At 37.3% G+C, this 14,951-nt stretch overlaps 1 protein-coding gene across 2 annotated transcripts in view; it reads left to right on the plus strand.

The window, feature by feature from the left end:
- WDPCP (WD repeat containing planar cell polarity effector) overlaps positions 1–14,951 on the plus strand; it is a 264,105-nt gene that overhangs the window by 100,605 nt on the left and 148,549 nt on the right. For both annotated transcript variants that reach the window (XM_047781958.1, XM_047781956.1), the window contains exons 5-6: positions 883–953; positions 1,217–1,276. In XM_047781958.1, coding sequence (XP_047637914.1) covers positions 883–953; positions 1,217–1,276 — 131 coding nt within the window. The remainder of the gene's footprint in view (positions 1–882; positions 954–1,216; positions 1,277–14,951) is intronic.

The raw sequence follows: 14,951 nt of genomic DNA on the forward strand, positions 1-14,951 counted from the left end.
ACATACCATAAATTATGTTTATAAAATGTTAGTTTGCTTAAATAAGATATACAGCAATTCCTCTGTAAAAAATTTAAAGGCCTATGTATATACTACATATTACATGTATACATACACACATACATACATTTCAAATTATTTAGAAAAATTCATAAATGTATTCATTTTTGTGATGAAATAGATATCATTGCAATGAATCTAACATTTTGTTAATTTTTTTAAGCGGAACTATTTTTAGTTTGTCTTAAACATTGAGACTCTACTAAATAATTTTATCTTTTAAAAAAAACCAGAGGCTTATCATTACTGAACTGTGGTGTAATTTTAAAGAGAATTATTTTAAATAGAAAAGAGCACTGTGAGTGTTTAATTTGTTAAAACTTGGATTTCCCTCAATTTTGTCTGTTTCAATGTGTGATTCTTAATTTTAAAGTCATTTTCTCTGTGTTATTTTTTGTGTTTTCTTTCCTCACTATATTCATTTACTCATATGAAATTTCAGATCTGAGAAGGCTACTTGTAGAGTTTGGAATTTCTTTTGGATTGAATCTTTGATTATTTATATGAAAATGCCATTTCTGTGGTAAAGAGTGGGTCCTTTACTCTTAAGTACTGGATTCATAGGCCTAGGAAACTTTCCTAGGGATTCTCTGAGCCTTGTTAGTTGTCATCATAAAATTATGATCTGAGAGATTGTTTTATGGTAAAAATCCTGTTTCTATGACAAAGCCTTTTGAAAGACTTGTCATTTGATGATGGAAGTGAAGGCTACTTCCTTTCAATTAAGGAGGTGTTTTATTTTAATCTTCCTAAGGCACAATGCTAAACAGTTTCCTTTTAAAGTCATGTTTAACTAACTGTAGTTCATGTTTTGTTTGCCAGCACGAGATTTTCCATGGACGCTCAAAAACAGACGTCCAGAAAAACTTCGAGACTCACTGAAGGAGTTGGAGGTATCTTTCTAAAAGTTTCAAAAATGGCAACAAATAAATCTGTTTTAAAACTTCTTTCAGCAGCTTTAATTTTCATAAAGGATCAACTCTCCTGGTGATGATAGCTTTGCTTTTGTCCAGTGAGGAGTTCCAAAACAGTTGCATCTTTGTGTGGTATACTGATCTTTTTTTTTTTTTTTTGCTTGCAGATCAGAAGCACTTTACCTGATATTGAACGACAATGTATATAGCCAACTGCACTCTCTCTTTTCTGTTTCCTTCAGGAGCTGATGCAAAACAGTCAGTGTGTGCTGAGCAAATGGAAGAGCAAATATGTCTGTCAGGTAAAAAGGTTTGACGTGCTTTTGCAATGTTTAACCAATGAAGCTGAAAACTATGCAGTAATTGGTATTCTTGTGTTATGATAGGTAATGGACAAAAACTTTTTAGGAGTGGGTATTTCATAGTTTGAATTCTAATCATTCTAGAACTAACATCAGACAGATTTGACTCAAGCCACCAGGCTAACTCATTAATCAGTATAGTTGTACTGACACTATAAACAATAAGAATCTTTTCAGAAGGTATTTTTTGTTTGTGATAGATTTAATCATATTTTAATGAAGATGAAACCGTAGGACAAAAGATCTTTCAACCATTTTTGTGTACATTTGTGAACACCATGCTTAGGGAAATCAAAAAACAGACTAGAGTTAGACCTAATATTTGTCTTACAAGATATTTAATATTACTTTTTGAACCTGCTAAGCTGCATTGTTTGATATGGTAGCCACTAGTCACCTGTGGTTATTTAAATATAAATATAATTAAAATTTAAAATTCAGTTCCTTAGTTGCACTACCCATACTTTATATGCTCAGTAGCCACATGTTATTGTAAGGACAACATAAATACAGAACATTTCCACCACAGAAAGTTCTTCTGGACGGCCTGGGCAAGGTGACCTACATGTTGAATGGGTCTAGATTCAGGACATAATGATCACTTGTCCATCGATCATAAAATAATGGACAAATGCCTCATCTGCACCAACAGGCTTAAAAGAAATTCTTTGCCTAGAAAAATTTTACTTGCTTGTGATAAAAAGAATCATTAGTCATACTCTACTCATATATGCAGTTGAGTTACATTAGTACTACTGATAATTATAACTTGTTTGTGGAATTAAACATCCTCCATCAATTTAAATTCTTGCTTGTTTATAATATAATTTACGTGTTTTAGGTCTAACTACCATTTATTTTATTTATTTTATTTTTTTTGTCTTTTGTCTTGTTGTTGTTGTTGCTATTTCTTGGGCCGCTCCCAGGGCATATGGGGGTTCCCAGGCCAGGGGTTGAATCGGAGCTGTAGCCACCGGCCTACGCCAGAGCCACAGCAACGCGGGATCCCAGCCGCGTCTGCAACCTACACCACAGCTCACGGCAACGCCGGATCGTTAACCCACTGAGCAAGGGCAGGGACCGAACCCGCAACCTCATGATTCCTAGTCGGATTCGTTAACCACTGCGCCACGATGGGAACTCCCTACCATTTTTTAAATTAAATTCTTTTCATTTTATTATAGTTGATTTTCAATGTTCTGTCAATTTCTACTGTACAGCAAAACGACCTGGTTATATAAATATATACACATATACATTCTTTTATCTCCCATCATGTTCCATTAAAAGTGACTAGATATAGTTCCCTGTGCTATACAGCAGGATCTCTTTGCTTATCTACTCCACAGGCTATAGTTTGTATCTGCTAATCCCAAATTCCGAGTCCATCCCACTTCCGGCCCCTCGGCAACCACAAAGTCTGTTCTCCATGTCCATAATTTGTTTCTTTTCTGTAGATAGGTTCATTTGTGCCATATATTAGAATACATATATAAGTGATATCATACAGTATTTGTCTTTCTCTTTCTGACTTTGTGTAGTATGAGAATCTCTAGTTGCAACCATGTTGCTATAAATGGAATTATTTCAGTAGTATTTTTTGCAGCTTAATAGTATTCCATTGTGTATATATAGCACATCTTCTTAATTCATTCATCTGTCAATGGACGTTTAGGTTGTTTTCGTGTCTTGGCTACTGTGAGTAGGGCTGCAGTGAACATATGGGTGCATGTATCTTTTTCAGTGAAAGTTTTGTGCAGATATATGCCCTGGAGGGGGATTACTTGATCATACGGTAGTTCTAGATTTAGTTTTCTGAGGTACCTCCACACTGTTTTCCGTAGTGGTTGTACCAGTTTACATTCTCACCAACAGTGAAGGAGGGTTCTTTTGTCTCCACACCCTCTCCAGCATTTGTTATTTGTTGACTTATTAATGATGGCCATTCTGACAGGTGCGAGATTGTACCTCATAGTAGTTTTGATATGCATTTCTCTAATAATTAGTGATATTGAGCATTTTTTCATGTGCCTGATGGCCATCTGTATATCTTCTTTGTAGAAATGTCTATTCAGGTCTTCTGCCCATTTTTCAATTGGGTTGTGTTTTTTTTGCTGTTGAGCTGTATAAGTTGTATGTTTTGGAGATTAAGCCCTTGTCAGTTGCATCATTTGAAACTATTTTCTCCCATTCCATAGGTTATCTTTTTTTTTTTTTCATGGTTTCCTTTGTTTTGCAAAAGCTTGTGAGTTTGATTAGGTCCCACTGGTTTATTTTTATTTTTATTTCTATTGCCTTTGGAGATTAAGCTAAGAAAACCTTTGAATGGTTGATGTCAGAGAATGTTTTGCCTATGTTCTCTTCTAGGAGTTTGATGGTGTCTTGTCTTAACATTTAAGGCTTTAAGCCATTTTGAGTTTATTTTTGCACAGGGTGTATTCCAGTTTCATCTATTTACATGCAGCTGTCCAGTTTTCCCAGCACTACTTGCTGAAGAGACTGTCTTTTTCCCATTTGATATTCTCGCCTCCTTTGTTGAAGATTCACTGACTGCTAAGTGTCTGGGTTTATTTCTGGGTTCTGTATTCTCTTCCATTGGTCTATACATGTTTTTTTGTACCAATACCACACTGTCTTGATTACTGTAGCTTTGTAATATTGTCTGAAGTCTGTTATGCCTCCTGCTTGTTTTTTTTTTTTCCCCTCAGGATTGCTTTGGCAATTCTGTGTCTTTTATGGTTCCGTATAAATTTTTGGATTGTTTGTTGTAGTTCTGTGAAAAATGACTTGGGCGATTTGATAGGGATTGCATTGAATCCCTGTCAAATTGGATCGTAGATTTCTTTGGGTGGTTTGACCATTTTAATTTTTTTTTTTGGTCTTTTTGCTATTTCTTTGGGCCGTGCCCGCGGCATATGGAGGTTCCCAGGCTAGGGGTCTAATCAAAGCTGTAGCTGCCGGCCTACACCAGAGCCACAGCAACGTGAGATCCGAGCCGCGTCTGCAACCTACACCACAGCTCATGGCAATGCCAGATCGTTAACCCACTGAGCAAGGGCAGGGACCAAACTCGCAACCTCATGGTTCCTAGTCGGATTCGTTAACCACTGCGCCACGACGGGAACTCCTGACCATTTTAATATTAATTCTTCCAACTCACGAGCATGGAATATCTTTCCATTTCTTTGAATCCTCTTTAATTTTCTTGATTAATATTTTATAGTTCTAGGCATATAAGTCTTTTCACCTCATTGGTCAGGTTCATTCTTAGGTATTTAATTTTTTGGGGTGTTATTTTAAAAGGTATTGTATTTTTATATTTTCTAGTATTTCATTGTTAGTATACAGAAATGCAACTGATTTCTGAATGTTAATCTTTTATCCTGCTACTTTGCTGAATTTGTTGATCATTTTGAGTAGTTTTTTTGTGGAGTCCTTAGGGTTTTCTATATATAGTATCATGTCATCTGCATAGAGTGACAATTTTACCAATCTGGATACCTTTTATTTCTTTTGTTTGGCTGATTGCTGTGGCTAGGACTTTGAATACTATGTTTAATAAAAGTGGTGAGAGTGGGCCTCCTTTTCTTGTTCCAGATTTTAGTGGGAAGGCTTTCAGCTTTTCTCTGTTGAATATTATATTTGCTGTGGGTTTGTCATAAGTGGCTTATATTATGATAAGGTATGTTCCTTCTATACCCACTTTGGTAAGAGTTTTTATTTTAAATGGATGTTGGATTTTGTAAAGTGCTTTTTCTGCATCTTTTGAGATCATCCTGTGGTTTTTTTGCTTTTCTTTTGTTCATGTGGTGTATGACATTGATTGATTTGTGTATGATGAATCATCCTGTGAACCTGAGATGAATCCCATTTTATCATAGTGTATGGTCTTTCTTATATGTTGTTGAATTCAGTTGGCTAAAATTTTGCTGAGAATTTTTGTGTCTATATTCATTGAAGATATTGGCATATATAATTTTCTTTTCTGGTGGTATCTTTGTCTGGTTTTGGTATTAGGGTGATTGTGGCTTCATTGAATGTTTTTGGGAGTGTTCCTTCTTCAATCTTTTGGAAAAGTTTAAGAAGGATGGGTATAAGTTCTTCTTTGTGTGTTTGATAGAATTTGCCTGTGAAGCCATCTGGTCCTGGACTTGGTGTTTATAGGTAGTGACATATTCAATTTTATTTCTAGTAATCAGTCTCTTCAGTTGATCTATTTCTTCTTGATTCAGTTTTGGCCGGCTGTGCATCTTTAGAAAGTTGTCCATTTCTTTAAGGTTGTCTTATTTGTTGGCATATAATTGATAGTATTCTCCTACTTTTTTTGTATTTCTGCAGTATCTGTTGAGATTTCTCCTTTTTCATTTCTTATTCTGTTTATTTGAGTTCTTTTTTTAATTCTTTTTATTTTAGTTGATTTACAGCATTCTTTCAATTTCTGCTGTAACTGTTTTGATGTATTTTATTTTATTTTATTTTATTTTATTTATTTTTTGGTCTATTCTAGGGCCGCACCTGAGGCATATGGAGGTTCCCAGGCTAGGGGTCTAATCAGAGCTATCGCTATCAGCCTACCCCACAGCAACGCCAGATCCGAGCCGTGTCTGCAACCTACACCACAGCTCACGGCAATGCTGGATCTGTAGCCCACTGAGTGAGGCCAGGGATCGAACCCACAACCTCATGGTTCCTAGTTGGATTCGTTAACCACTGAGCCACAACAGGAACTCTTATTTGAGTTCTTTTTCTCCTCTTCTTGGTGAGTCTGGCCAGAGGTTTTTCAGCTTTATTTACCCTCTCAAAGAACCAGCTTTTGGTTTTATTGATTTTGTTCTATTGTTTTTTGAATCCCTATTTTATTTTATTTATTTATTTAATTTTATTTTATTTTGCCTTTTTAGGCCTGAACCCATCACATAGTATTTATTGACTGCCACCATCGTTGGAGGCACTAAAGATGTGTAAGGTGTGGGCTAATTTCCCAGAATAACCTTGTCAAGGAAAACGGACACATATAATCACTAGGGTGCTAGTGAGCGCTGAATTCCGTGACACCTAATTAAAAAGTTAGTAAGAATTTAGAGAAGGCACAGAGATTAGCCTGCCAGTGGAATATAGGATAAAACATGAAAACCAGAGGTGGTTTGTACAAAGAACAAATGAGATGGCATAATCATTTTCTGGAGACACCAAACTAGAGAGTTTCTGGACCTGAAGATCTAAGCAGAGAACAGCAGTCAGGTGGTTAGACTGAAAATAAGGGGATTATGAAAGAGTATCTGGAATGGTGAGATCTTCTCCAACTTCTTTCCCCCTTCAGTACTGAGGCTTATATCTCAATGTAATGTGTTTAGAGGATCCTCTCTGACAATATAGGTTACATCCCCCTTCCCAGAGCAAAGCCTATATTTACTTATATTTACTATTTCCCTTTGAAAACGTAGGTGTGCCAACCATTCTCCCTACAGTAAATGCATGTTAATAAACGATACACACCAAGCTCCCAATTAGTTTTTTGGAGACTCACTTTTAAATATAACCAGAGAACCAGAGATCCACAGTACTTTCAAGGATATCTCCATCTGTAAATCTGAGATCTATGAGTCTGAGTCTAAAAGAAACAGAAAAGAAAGAGAATCTGGAACAGTGCAATAAATAGAACTAAGTTCAGGGAATTAAAATTAATCCCCTCAGAGATATAAGAGGAGCTCTTATACCTTGAAACAAGAATAGGATGCTTTTTTTTTGTCTTTTTGCCATTTCTTGGGCCACTCCCATGGCATATGGAGGTTCCCAGGATAGGGGTCTAATCAGAGCTGTAGCCACCAGCCTATGCCAGAACCACAGCAACGTGGGATCCGAGCTGCATCTGCAACCTACACCACAGCTCACGGCAACGCCAGATCCTTAACCCACTGAGCAAGGCCAGGGATCGAACCCGCAACCTCATCATTCCTAGTCAGATTCGTTAACCACTGCATCACGACGGGAACTCAGGATGCTATTTTTGAAAAAGGAATTCACAGAGAAAAGGAAAGGCACTCTTAGAAATTAAAAAAATTCAGCATAAATAGATAAATTAATAGAAGAATTGAAATATAAAGTTAATATATCCCTATAATGCAGAACAGAGTGACAAAGGGACATAGTAGTGAACAATAGGCAATAGAAGATAAGAAAATAAAAGTATCAGGCCAGAAGGCCCACTATCTTACTAATAGAAAACAGGAAGGAAGGAACAAAAAATAATAGAAGAAAATTTCCCAGCACTGGAGGATGTTTGTTTGCAATTTGAAAGGAACAAATGATTGAAAGAAACCAATACCACGGCATATTTTGTGAATTTTAGAAAACCAAAGATAAAGAAGATCCAAAAAGAAAAACAAGATACATAGAAAAGCATGGGAATAAGATTTATATCAGGCTTTTCAACATTAGCACAAAGAGTTAGAAGAGAGTGGACTCATGCCTTCAAAATTCTGAAAGAAAGCGATTTTTAGCCTAGAATTATATATGTAGAATTATAAGTTGCGTTTCAGACAAGGACATTTTCAGGTTTGTTAGTAGATCAGAAAAACTTAACTACCTGCCATGCACTTTTTCTCAGAATACTTTTGGAAGTTGTGCTTCCCTAAAGCAAAATAATAAACTAAGAAACAAGTTTCTTACAATCCAGAAAACAGAAGATCATACAGAGGAAAGAAATGAAGAGAAATCTTAGGATGATAACTATGCCTTAAGGCCTGGAGAGCAGCTAGTCTAAGTTGGGGCAAGGGACAGAAGGGTCTACCAGGGTTGTTGGAGGGAAGAAAAGGAACTAATAGATCTGATATCTAATCTGATCTAGGAGAATTAATAATAATAATAATAATACTTAATAGGAGATAATTAAAAATATAAAATAATTAAATCTCAATTCATGGTAATAAAAAATCAATAAGTGATGACTAAATCAAGAAATAACATATATGGAAGACATTGCTAGTTCCTTTCCCAATATCCATTTTTTCTATATGAACAGATCCTGATGTTACAAAGATGGTAAGATGTGGGGATACTTGACATATTTGAAGAACAGCAAAGAGTCAATGTGACTGGAGTAGGATGAGCAAGGAGAAGAGAGTAGAAATTGAGATCAGAGAGAAAGCAAGACACCAGTTACAAAGGGCCTTTTAGGCCTTTGAAAGGAGTTGACTTTTACTCTAATTGAGATGGGAAGCTCTTGAGGGGTTTTGGACAGAAGAACTTGATCTGATTTACTTTTTAATGAGCTAACTCTGGCTCTTGTGGTAGGAACAGATTGAAGAAAGCAAAGATCAAATTAGGGGGATCAAGTAGAAGGCTATTGCCATAGTCTAGGAGAGGTATAACAGTGGTTTTTGTCTGGATAGAATGGTTAAGTGGTGAGAAGTGGCCAGATTCTGCTAATGGATCAAATGTGGAGTATAGGAGAAATTTCTGAGCAACCAGAAGAATGGACTTGCTATATACTGAGATGGCAGAGATTGAGAAGAGACATTTTTGAGGGAAATATCAGGAGCCTTGTTTTGGACATCAGTGTTTGAAATGCCTATTAGATATTCAAGTAGAGACATCAATAGATAGTTGGTTATAGGAATATATATTTTGGAGGAAGGCCTGGGCTGGAGAGAGATGTAGCAGTACAGATGGTATTAAAGCCAAAAAAAAAAAATCAGTGAAGATCACCCAGAGAGTGAAGTAGGTAGAGAACTAGAGGAGGTAGAAGGGCTGAGCTCCCGGGTCCTCCAGCATTGAGGGTTGGAGAGAGAGAGAGAAAGGGAGAGATGGAGAAAGGAGACTAATGAGGAGTAGCCAAAGAGGTGGGGCACACTGAAGGAATTTGGTGTCCTGGAAACTAGGTTTCAGGAAGCAAGTCAAGTGTGGCTGGTGTGTAACATATCAGTAACGAGTTGCCTGAGATTGACATTGGATGGAGTAGCATGGAGGTGACCTAGATAAGAACAGGTTCAGTAGATAGTATGGGCAGAAACCTGACTGGAATGTATTTGGAAAAAAATACAAGAAAATGGGAAGAGAGAAATTAGGGGTTTACAACATCAGAAAATATTATGTTATAGAGGAAAATAGAAAAATAGGGTAGGAACTTGGAAGACATAGGGGTTTAAAACAGGTTTTTGTTTGTTTTTTATGTTTGGCTTTTTAGGGCTGTGCCTGAGGCATGTGGAGGTTCCCAGCCCAGGGGTCGAATCGGACCTGTAGCTGCTGGCCTATGTCACAGCCACAGCATCATCAGATTGAGCTGAATCTGCAGTCTCTACCACAGCTCACAGCAATGCCAGATCCTTAACCCACTGAACAAGGCCAGGGATCGAACCTGTGTCCTCGTGGATGCTAGTCAAATTTGTTTCTGCTGAGCCATGATGGGAACGCCTGTTTGTTTTTTAGATGCAAGAAATAACATCTCTTTCTGTTGATAAACTAATGGGAGTGATCCAGTCAAGAGAGGAAAAATTGATGCAGAAAAGGGAAGAATTAATTGCTGGGGTAATGTTGATGAAAAACCACTTAAAGGGAAAGGAGGTGAAAAGTAGGTGCCTGGTACTTGTTGATGTCATGAAATCAGCAGCTTCATAGAGCTGTCTTTTCAGCCACGGACTGCATAACACCAAATTTCTTGTTCTGTGAAGATAACAAAAATCCCCATTCGATTAAGAAATGGCTTTTTTCTAAGGTTTCTGTTAGGTACACCTGAATGCAATTCTAAATGGTACATATACAGAAATATAGTGGTAGAACCAGGAGAAATGACTAGGAGTTGAAAATGGTTAAATTTGAGAGTGGAATGAGAGTTTGTGATAGGATGAGACAGTGTGAACAGTTATTTTAATTCCAATTATTTTTTGACATTTTAACAGTTTTACACATATTTCTTTTATTTAAATCTTTCCTAAACATGCCCAGGGTACTTCTGAGAGGCAGATGTCAAGATGGTCCTAGGACTGCAAGTGATCCATGGGGGAGATATGAAAGATAAAGGGGTAGGAAGCAGGAGGTGGTGGGAGAGCCTTTTGACCAAGGTGATGATCTGAACCCTGTGAAAGGAGGAGAGAGGATTGGGTATAAAGAGTCTTGTGCTGTAGCATAGTGCTCAAAAAATTTCAGCCACAGGAGAGTCCTTGAGCAAAAGATGCTTATTCAAGGAGTCCCCTGTTGGACTAGTACCAACCATGCTCAGTCAGTGGCTGGTAGTCATCTGGGGAACATTCGGTCAGTCAGTCAACTACGTTTCCAGCCTTTGTTCCTCCCGAAGGAGCTCTGAGTGATGTACCACCATGGCCATTACACCTGCAAAAGTTTACATTAAAAATAAGAATATGTATCTTTATGTTCACATGTATACAGTACTATACCTACGTAATCTTAATATTAAGCCAGTCTGTTTAATATCATGTCCTACTAGTTACTCTTTTTTAGACCAAAAAAAAAAAAAAAACACTCCTTTGAAAAAAATGAAAATAAAATTTACCTTGTATCTTGACTAATTCAATACAAAGTTTGATGACCTCTGATAATTCATCAATACATTAATTATTTACTCTTAAATGTACAGTAATATGAACCCAGTTTTGGAACATGGTTATGACACAAAGAAAATTTTGATCTTCTTCATAATAATATATCTTTGAATCATCAATCACCATTTCCTTCCTGTTCTTTCATAAATAGTTCTTTCTTCTCTTTTATTGTTTTCATTTAAAAACATTTATTTAAAGAAACTCATAATTGCCTGCCTCCACCCTTGGCATTTGTGTCTAATAATGTTTTGGAAGCGTCAAGGTATTTGGCCACAAAGAAAGCCAGTTCAGGACTATGAATTTCCTCATATAACCAGTTATAGTTAATAGCAAATATGTATAAAGCTAGATGAGTTCATATATATTTTACAAAGTTAGAAACAAGCACATGCCAGACATTTATGTACTTTATAAAGGGAGAGTAAAGTTTTTGCATTGATAGCAGCTAACGAGAAGACTTTTAATGCATTATATTTGAGTACTTGTATTGAATTTTTTTATGCAAAAACTTAAAATAAGGCTTACATCGAATTTAGAAGTTTGTCGGGAATTCCCATCATGGCTCAGCAGTAGCGAACCTGACTAGTATCCATGAGGATGTGGTTAGATCCCTGGTTTTGCTTGGTGGGTTAGGGATCCAGTGTTGCTGCAAGCTGTGGTGTAGGTCACAGATGCAGCTTGGATTCCACGTTGCTGTGGCTGTGACTTAGGCAGGAAGCTGCAGCTCTGATTCAGCCCGTGTCTGGGAACTTCCACGTGCTACACCTGTGGCCCTAAACAAATAAAAAAACAAACAAAAAAATTAGAACTGTGTGTTACTTGCACAACTTGGAATGTACCAGTTAGAAATGTACATATAAAGTTAAGTATTTAAGGTTGGGTGTGAGAACCTGGCAAGTTTTACATTCATGATATTTGAGAATATTATGTTATATATATGCTACATAGCTAATAGAGAAAGCACATCAAGTGCTTTTGCCAAATTGTGATTTATACTGCTTATTTTTGAGGGCTGCACCTATGGCATGTAGAAGTTCCCAGGACAGGAATCGAATCCACACCATAGTGGTGACCTGAGACACTGCAGTGGCAATGCTGGATCTTTAACCCACTGTGCCATGAGAGAACTCTGTATACCTCTTGTTTTTAAAAATAAAGTTTAAAAAAGCTATTAGGTTAGCATTTATACTGCTTAAGTATGAAATTAAAAGCAGCTGTAACTAAGCCTCTCATAAAATTGTATTGTATATGGAATATTCACAGAGGCTCTCCACAATGAATTATCTATTATTTGGTAGTCCCCTTAGTCTCAGTAGAATTCTAGGATGAATTGTGATCCCAGTTATCACTGCATGCCAAGCATGTATACATCTCTTTATACCTATATCCATCCTTCTGCCATAATAAAGGAACAACCCCCACTCCTATCTCAAGCCAAGTTTCCATCTAGACCCACAGTTCTCAGCCTATACCCTGAGGATTGCCGTGAATTGACAGTAGTCCTACAGGTATTTTAAAGTTTCAAGGAGAACACGGGGCTGCTGTCAGATACTACACAAACAAGTAGCTTCAGGTAGAGCAGAGTTTCAACATTAGAACACACTACATTCCTTTAGATGATGTCATATTTATATGAAGCTGGTTTTTCAGAGCTTGCTGGGATAAAAAGCAAGTACCACACAACAATTAACATAGAACAGGCATGAGGGTGAGGAATCCAATCTGATTCCAAGGTTTGAAAAGTTGTGTATTGCCCAACTTCTAACAGTGCACACATCCTATTAGTAAGTAATGTGGTTATTTAGGGATTGGATAAAAACCGTTTTCTTTTGATCTGTGTGTATTATATGTTCAAATGACTACCAAGTTGTTGGGACATAAAGCACTTATTAAGTTGTTTGAATTCTGGTGTTTGTTTTGGCCTGAGGCACCATAACAATTTCTGAGATACACAGCTATGAACTGAGAAGGTTGAGAGCCTCTGGTGTAGACTTGGATTCCATTCCACCTGGCCTTCTCAGGACTGCACATGATTGCCCCTTCTCTTACATGCAGCACGCTGGTGGAAAGTGCATACTGCTCCATTCTTCTTGGTATCAAATCTTGGCTTTATTAGCTTTGTGACTTTGGGAAAGTAGCTTCACCTGTCTGTGCCAGAGTTCATTTAACTATAAAATGAAGATAAAATACTCATATGTTTATTTTAAGAATTAAGTTAGTATATGTAAAATGCTTAGAAATGGTTTTTGGCACAGATACCTGATTTTTAAAAATAATTAAATTTACCCTTTCTGTCATCTGGACATTTTCAATAAACTTAAAAAAAATTTAAACAATTTTTTATTTAAAAAATATAAAATTTACTGTCTTAACCATTTTTAAGTGTATAGTTCAGTAGTGTTAAGTATATCCACATTGTTGTGAAGTCGTTATCCGGAACTTTTTCGTTTCGCAAAACTGAAACTCTGTGCCCCTTAAATAACAACTCCCTTTCCCCCTACCCCGGCAACTACCATTCTACTCTCTGCTTCTGTGAGTTTGACTTTTTGCTTTTAGTGTCATATCCAAGAAATCATTTTCAAATTCAGTGTCATGAAGTTTTTCCCCTGTGGTTCCTTTAAGAAATTTTATAGTTTTGGGTCGAAGTGTAGGTTTTTAATCCATTGTGAGTTAATTTCTGTGTACAGTATAAGGTAAGAGTCCATCTTTACCCTTTGCCTGTGGATATCCAGTTTTCATAGCACCATTTGTTGAAGATACTATCCTTTCTCTATTGAGTGGTCTTAGCACTCTTATTTGAAGATCATTTGATCATATAAATGAAGATCTACTTCTGGGCCCTCTATTTTGTTCCATTGGTCTGTAGGTCTGTCTTGTGCCAGTACCACAGTTTTGATTATTGTGGCAATGTAATATGTTTTGGCTTTTTGGGGTCCTTTGAGACACCCAATCAACTTAAATAGGCTCTCTTCTTTTCTACTTAGGCAAATAAACACATTAGTACTCAGAACAAAATTTTTCAGAAGAATTGTCTCTGTTTAGCGTCTTAATTTTTCTATTGCTCTCTCGCCATTTAACCAACTTGACCCATACTTTTCTCCTGATTACACTGAAAACCTTTCTACTAGGTTGCAAACATCCTCTGTATCTTCAAATTCAGTAGACCTTTTAATGAAAGAATTATCTTAGGAATTCCCTTTGTGGCTCAGTGCAAACGGATCCAACTAGTATCCATGAGGATGTTGGTTTGATTCCTGGCCTCACTCAGTGGGTTAAGGACCTGGCGTTGCTGTGAACTGTGGTGTAGGCCGCAGAGGTGGTTTGGATCCGGCATGGCTGTAGCTGTGGCAAAGGCTGGCAGCTGCAGCTCTAATTAACCTACTAGCCTGGGAACTTCCATGTGCTGTGGGTGCAGCCCTAAAAAAGGAAAAAAAAAACACAAAAACCAAAACATTATCTTAGATACACAGGAGGATTCAGCACTACTGATTATTCCATCATTCTTGAAATACTTTTTTTTGTTAGTTCTCCATGACACTTTGCTCTTCTAGTATTCTTACCAATTCTCCAGCATTCTCCTTTGTGTCCTGTTCAGACCTAGGCTTCTCCCCTCCCTCCACCCCGCCCCAATCCCTGCCCTTGAATGTTAGCATTCCTCAAGACCTAATTCTAAGCCCTCTTCTGTCTCCTCTGAACTCCTGGGTTATCACATTTATACTCATAGCTTCAGTGACCCTTCTCTCTAGAGCTCAGACCTCTCCCCAGTGCTCCAAATACATAAATCCAGCTGCCTACTTGATATCTCCCCTTTGGCGCCTCACAGATATTTCAAACACATTAACTCTAAACTAAAACTCAGAGCTCTCTACCTGTTTCTCTTCCACCATCCCATTCTGAGTGAATGGCCCTGCCTTCCTTCACTTACAGAAACTAGAAACCTGAAGCCACTTGTTTATCTTCAAAGTTAATCTCTTCTTTACTCAGCTCCACCACCTCCCAGTCACATACTCAACTAATGTGGGTATGAAACAGCGAACTGAGTCTGGTACAATTGTTCT

This window comes from Phacochoerus africanus, chromosome 5 (genome assembly GCF_016906955.1).
Source record: "Phacochoerus africanus isolate WHEZ1 chromosome 5, ROS_Pafr_v1, whole genome shotgun sequence".
Lineage (NCBI taxonomy): Eukaryota > Metazoa > Chordata > Mammalia > Artiodactyla > Suidae > Phacochoerus > Phacochoerus africanus.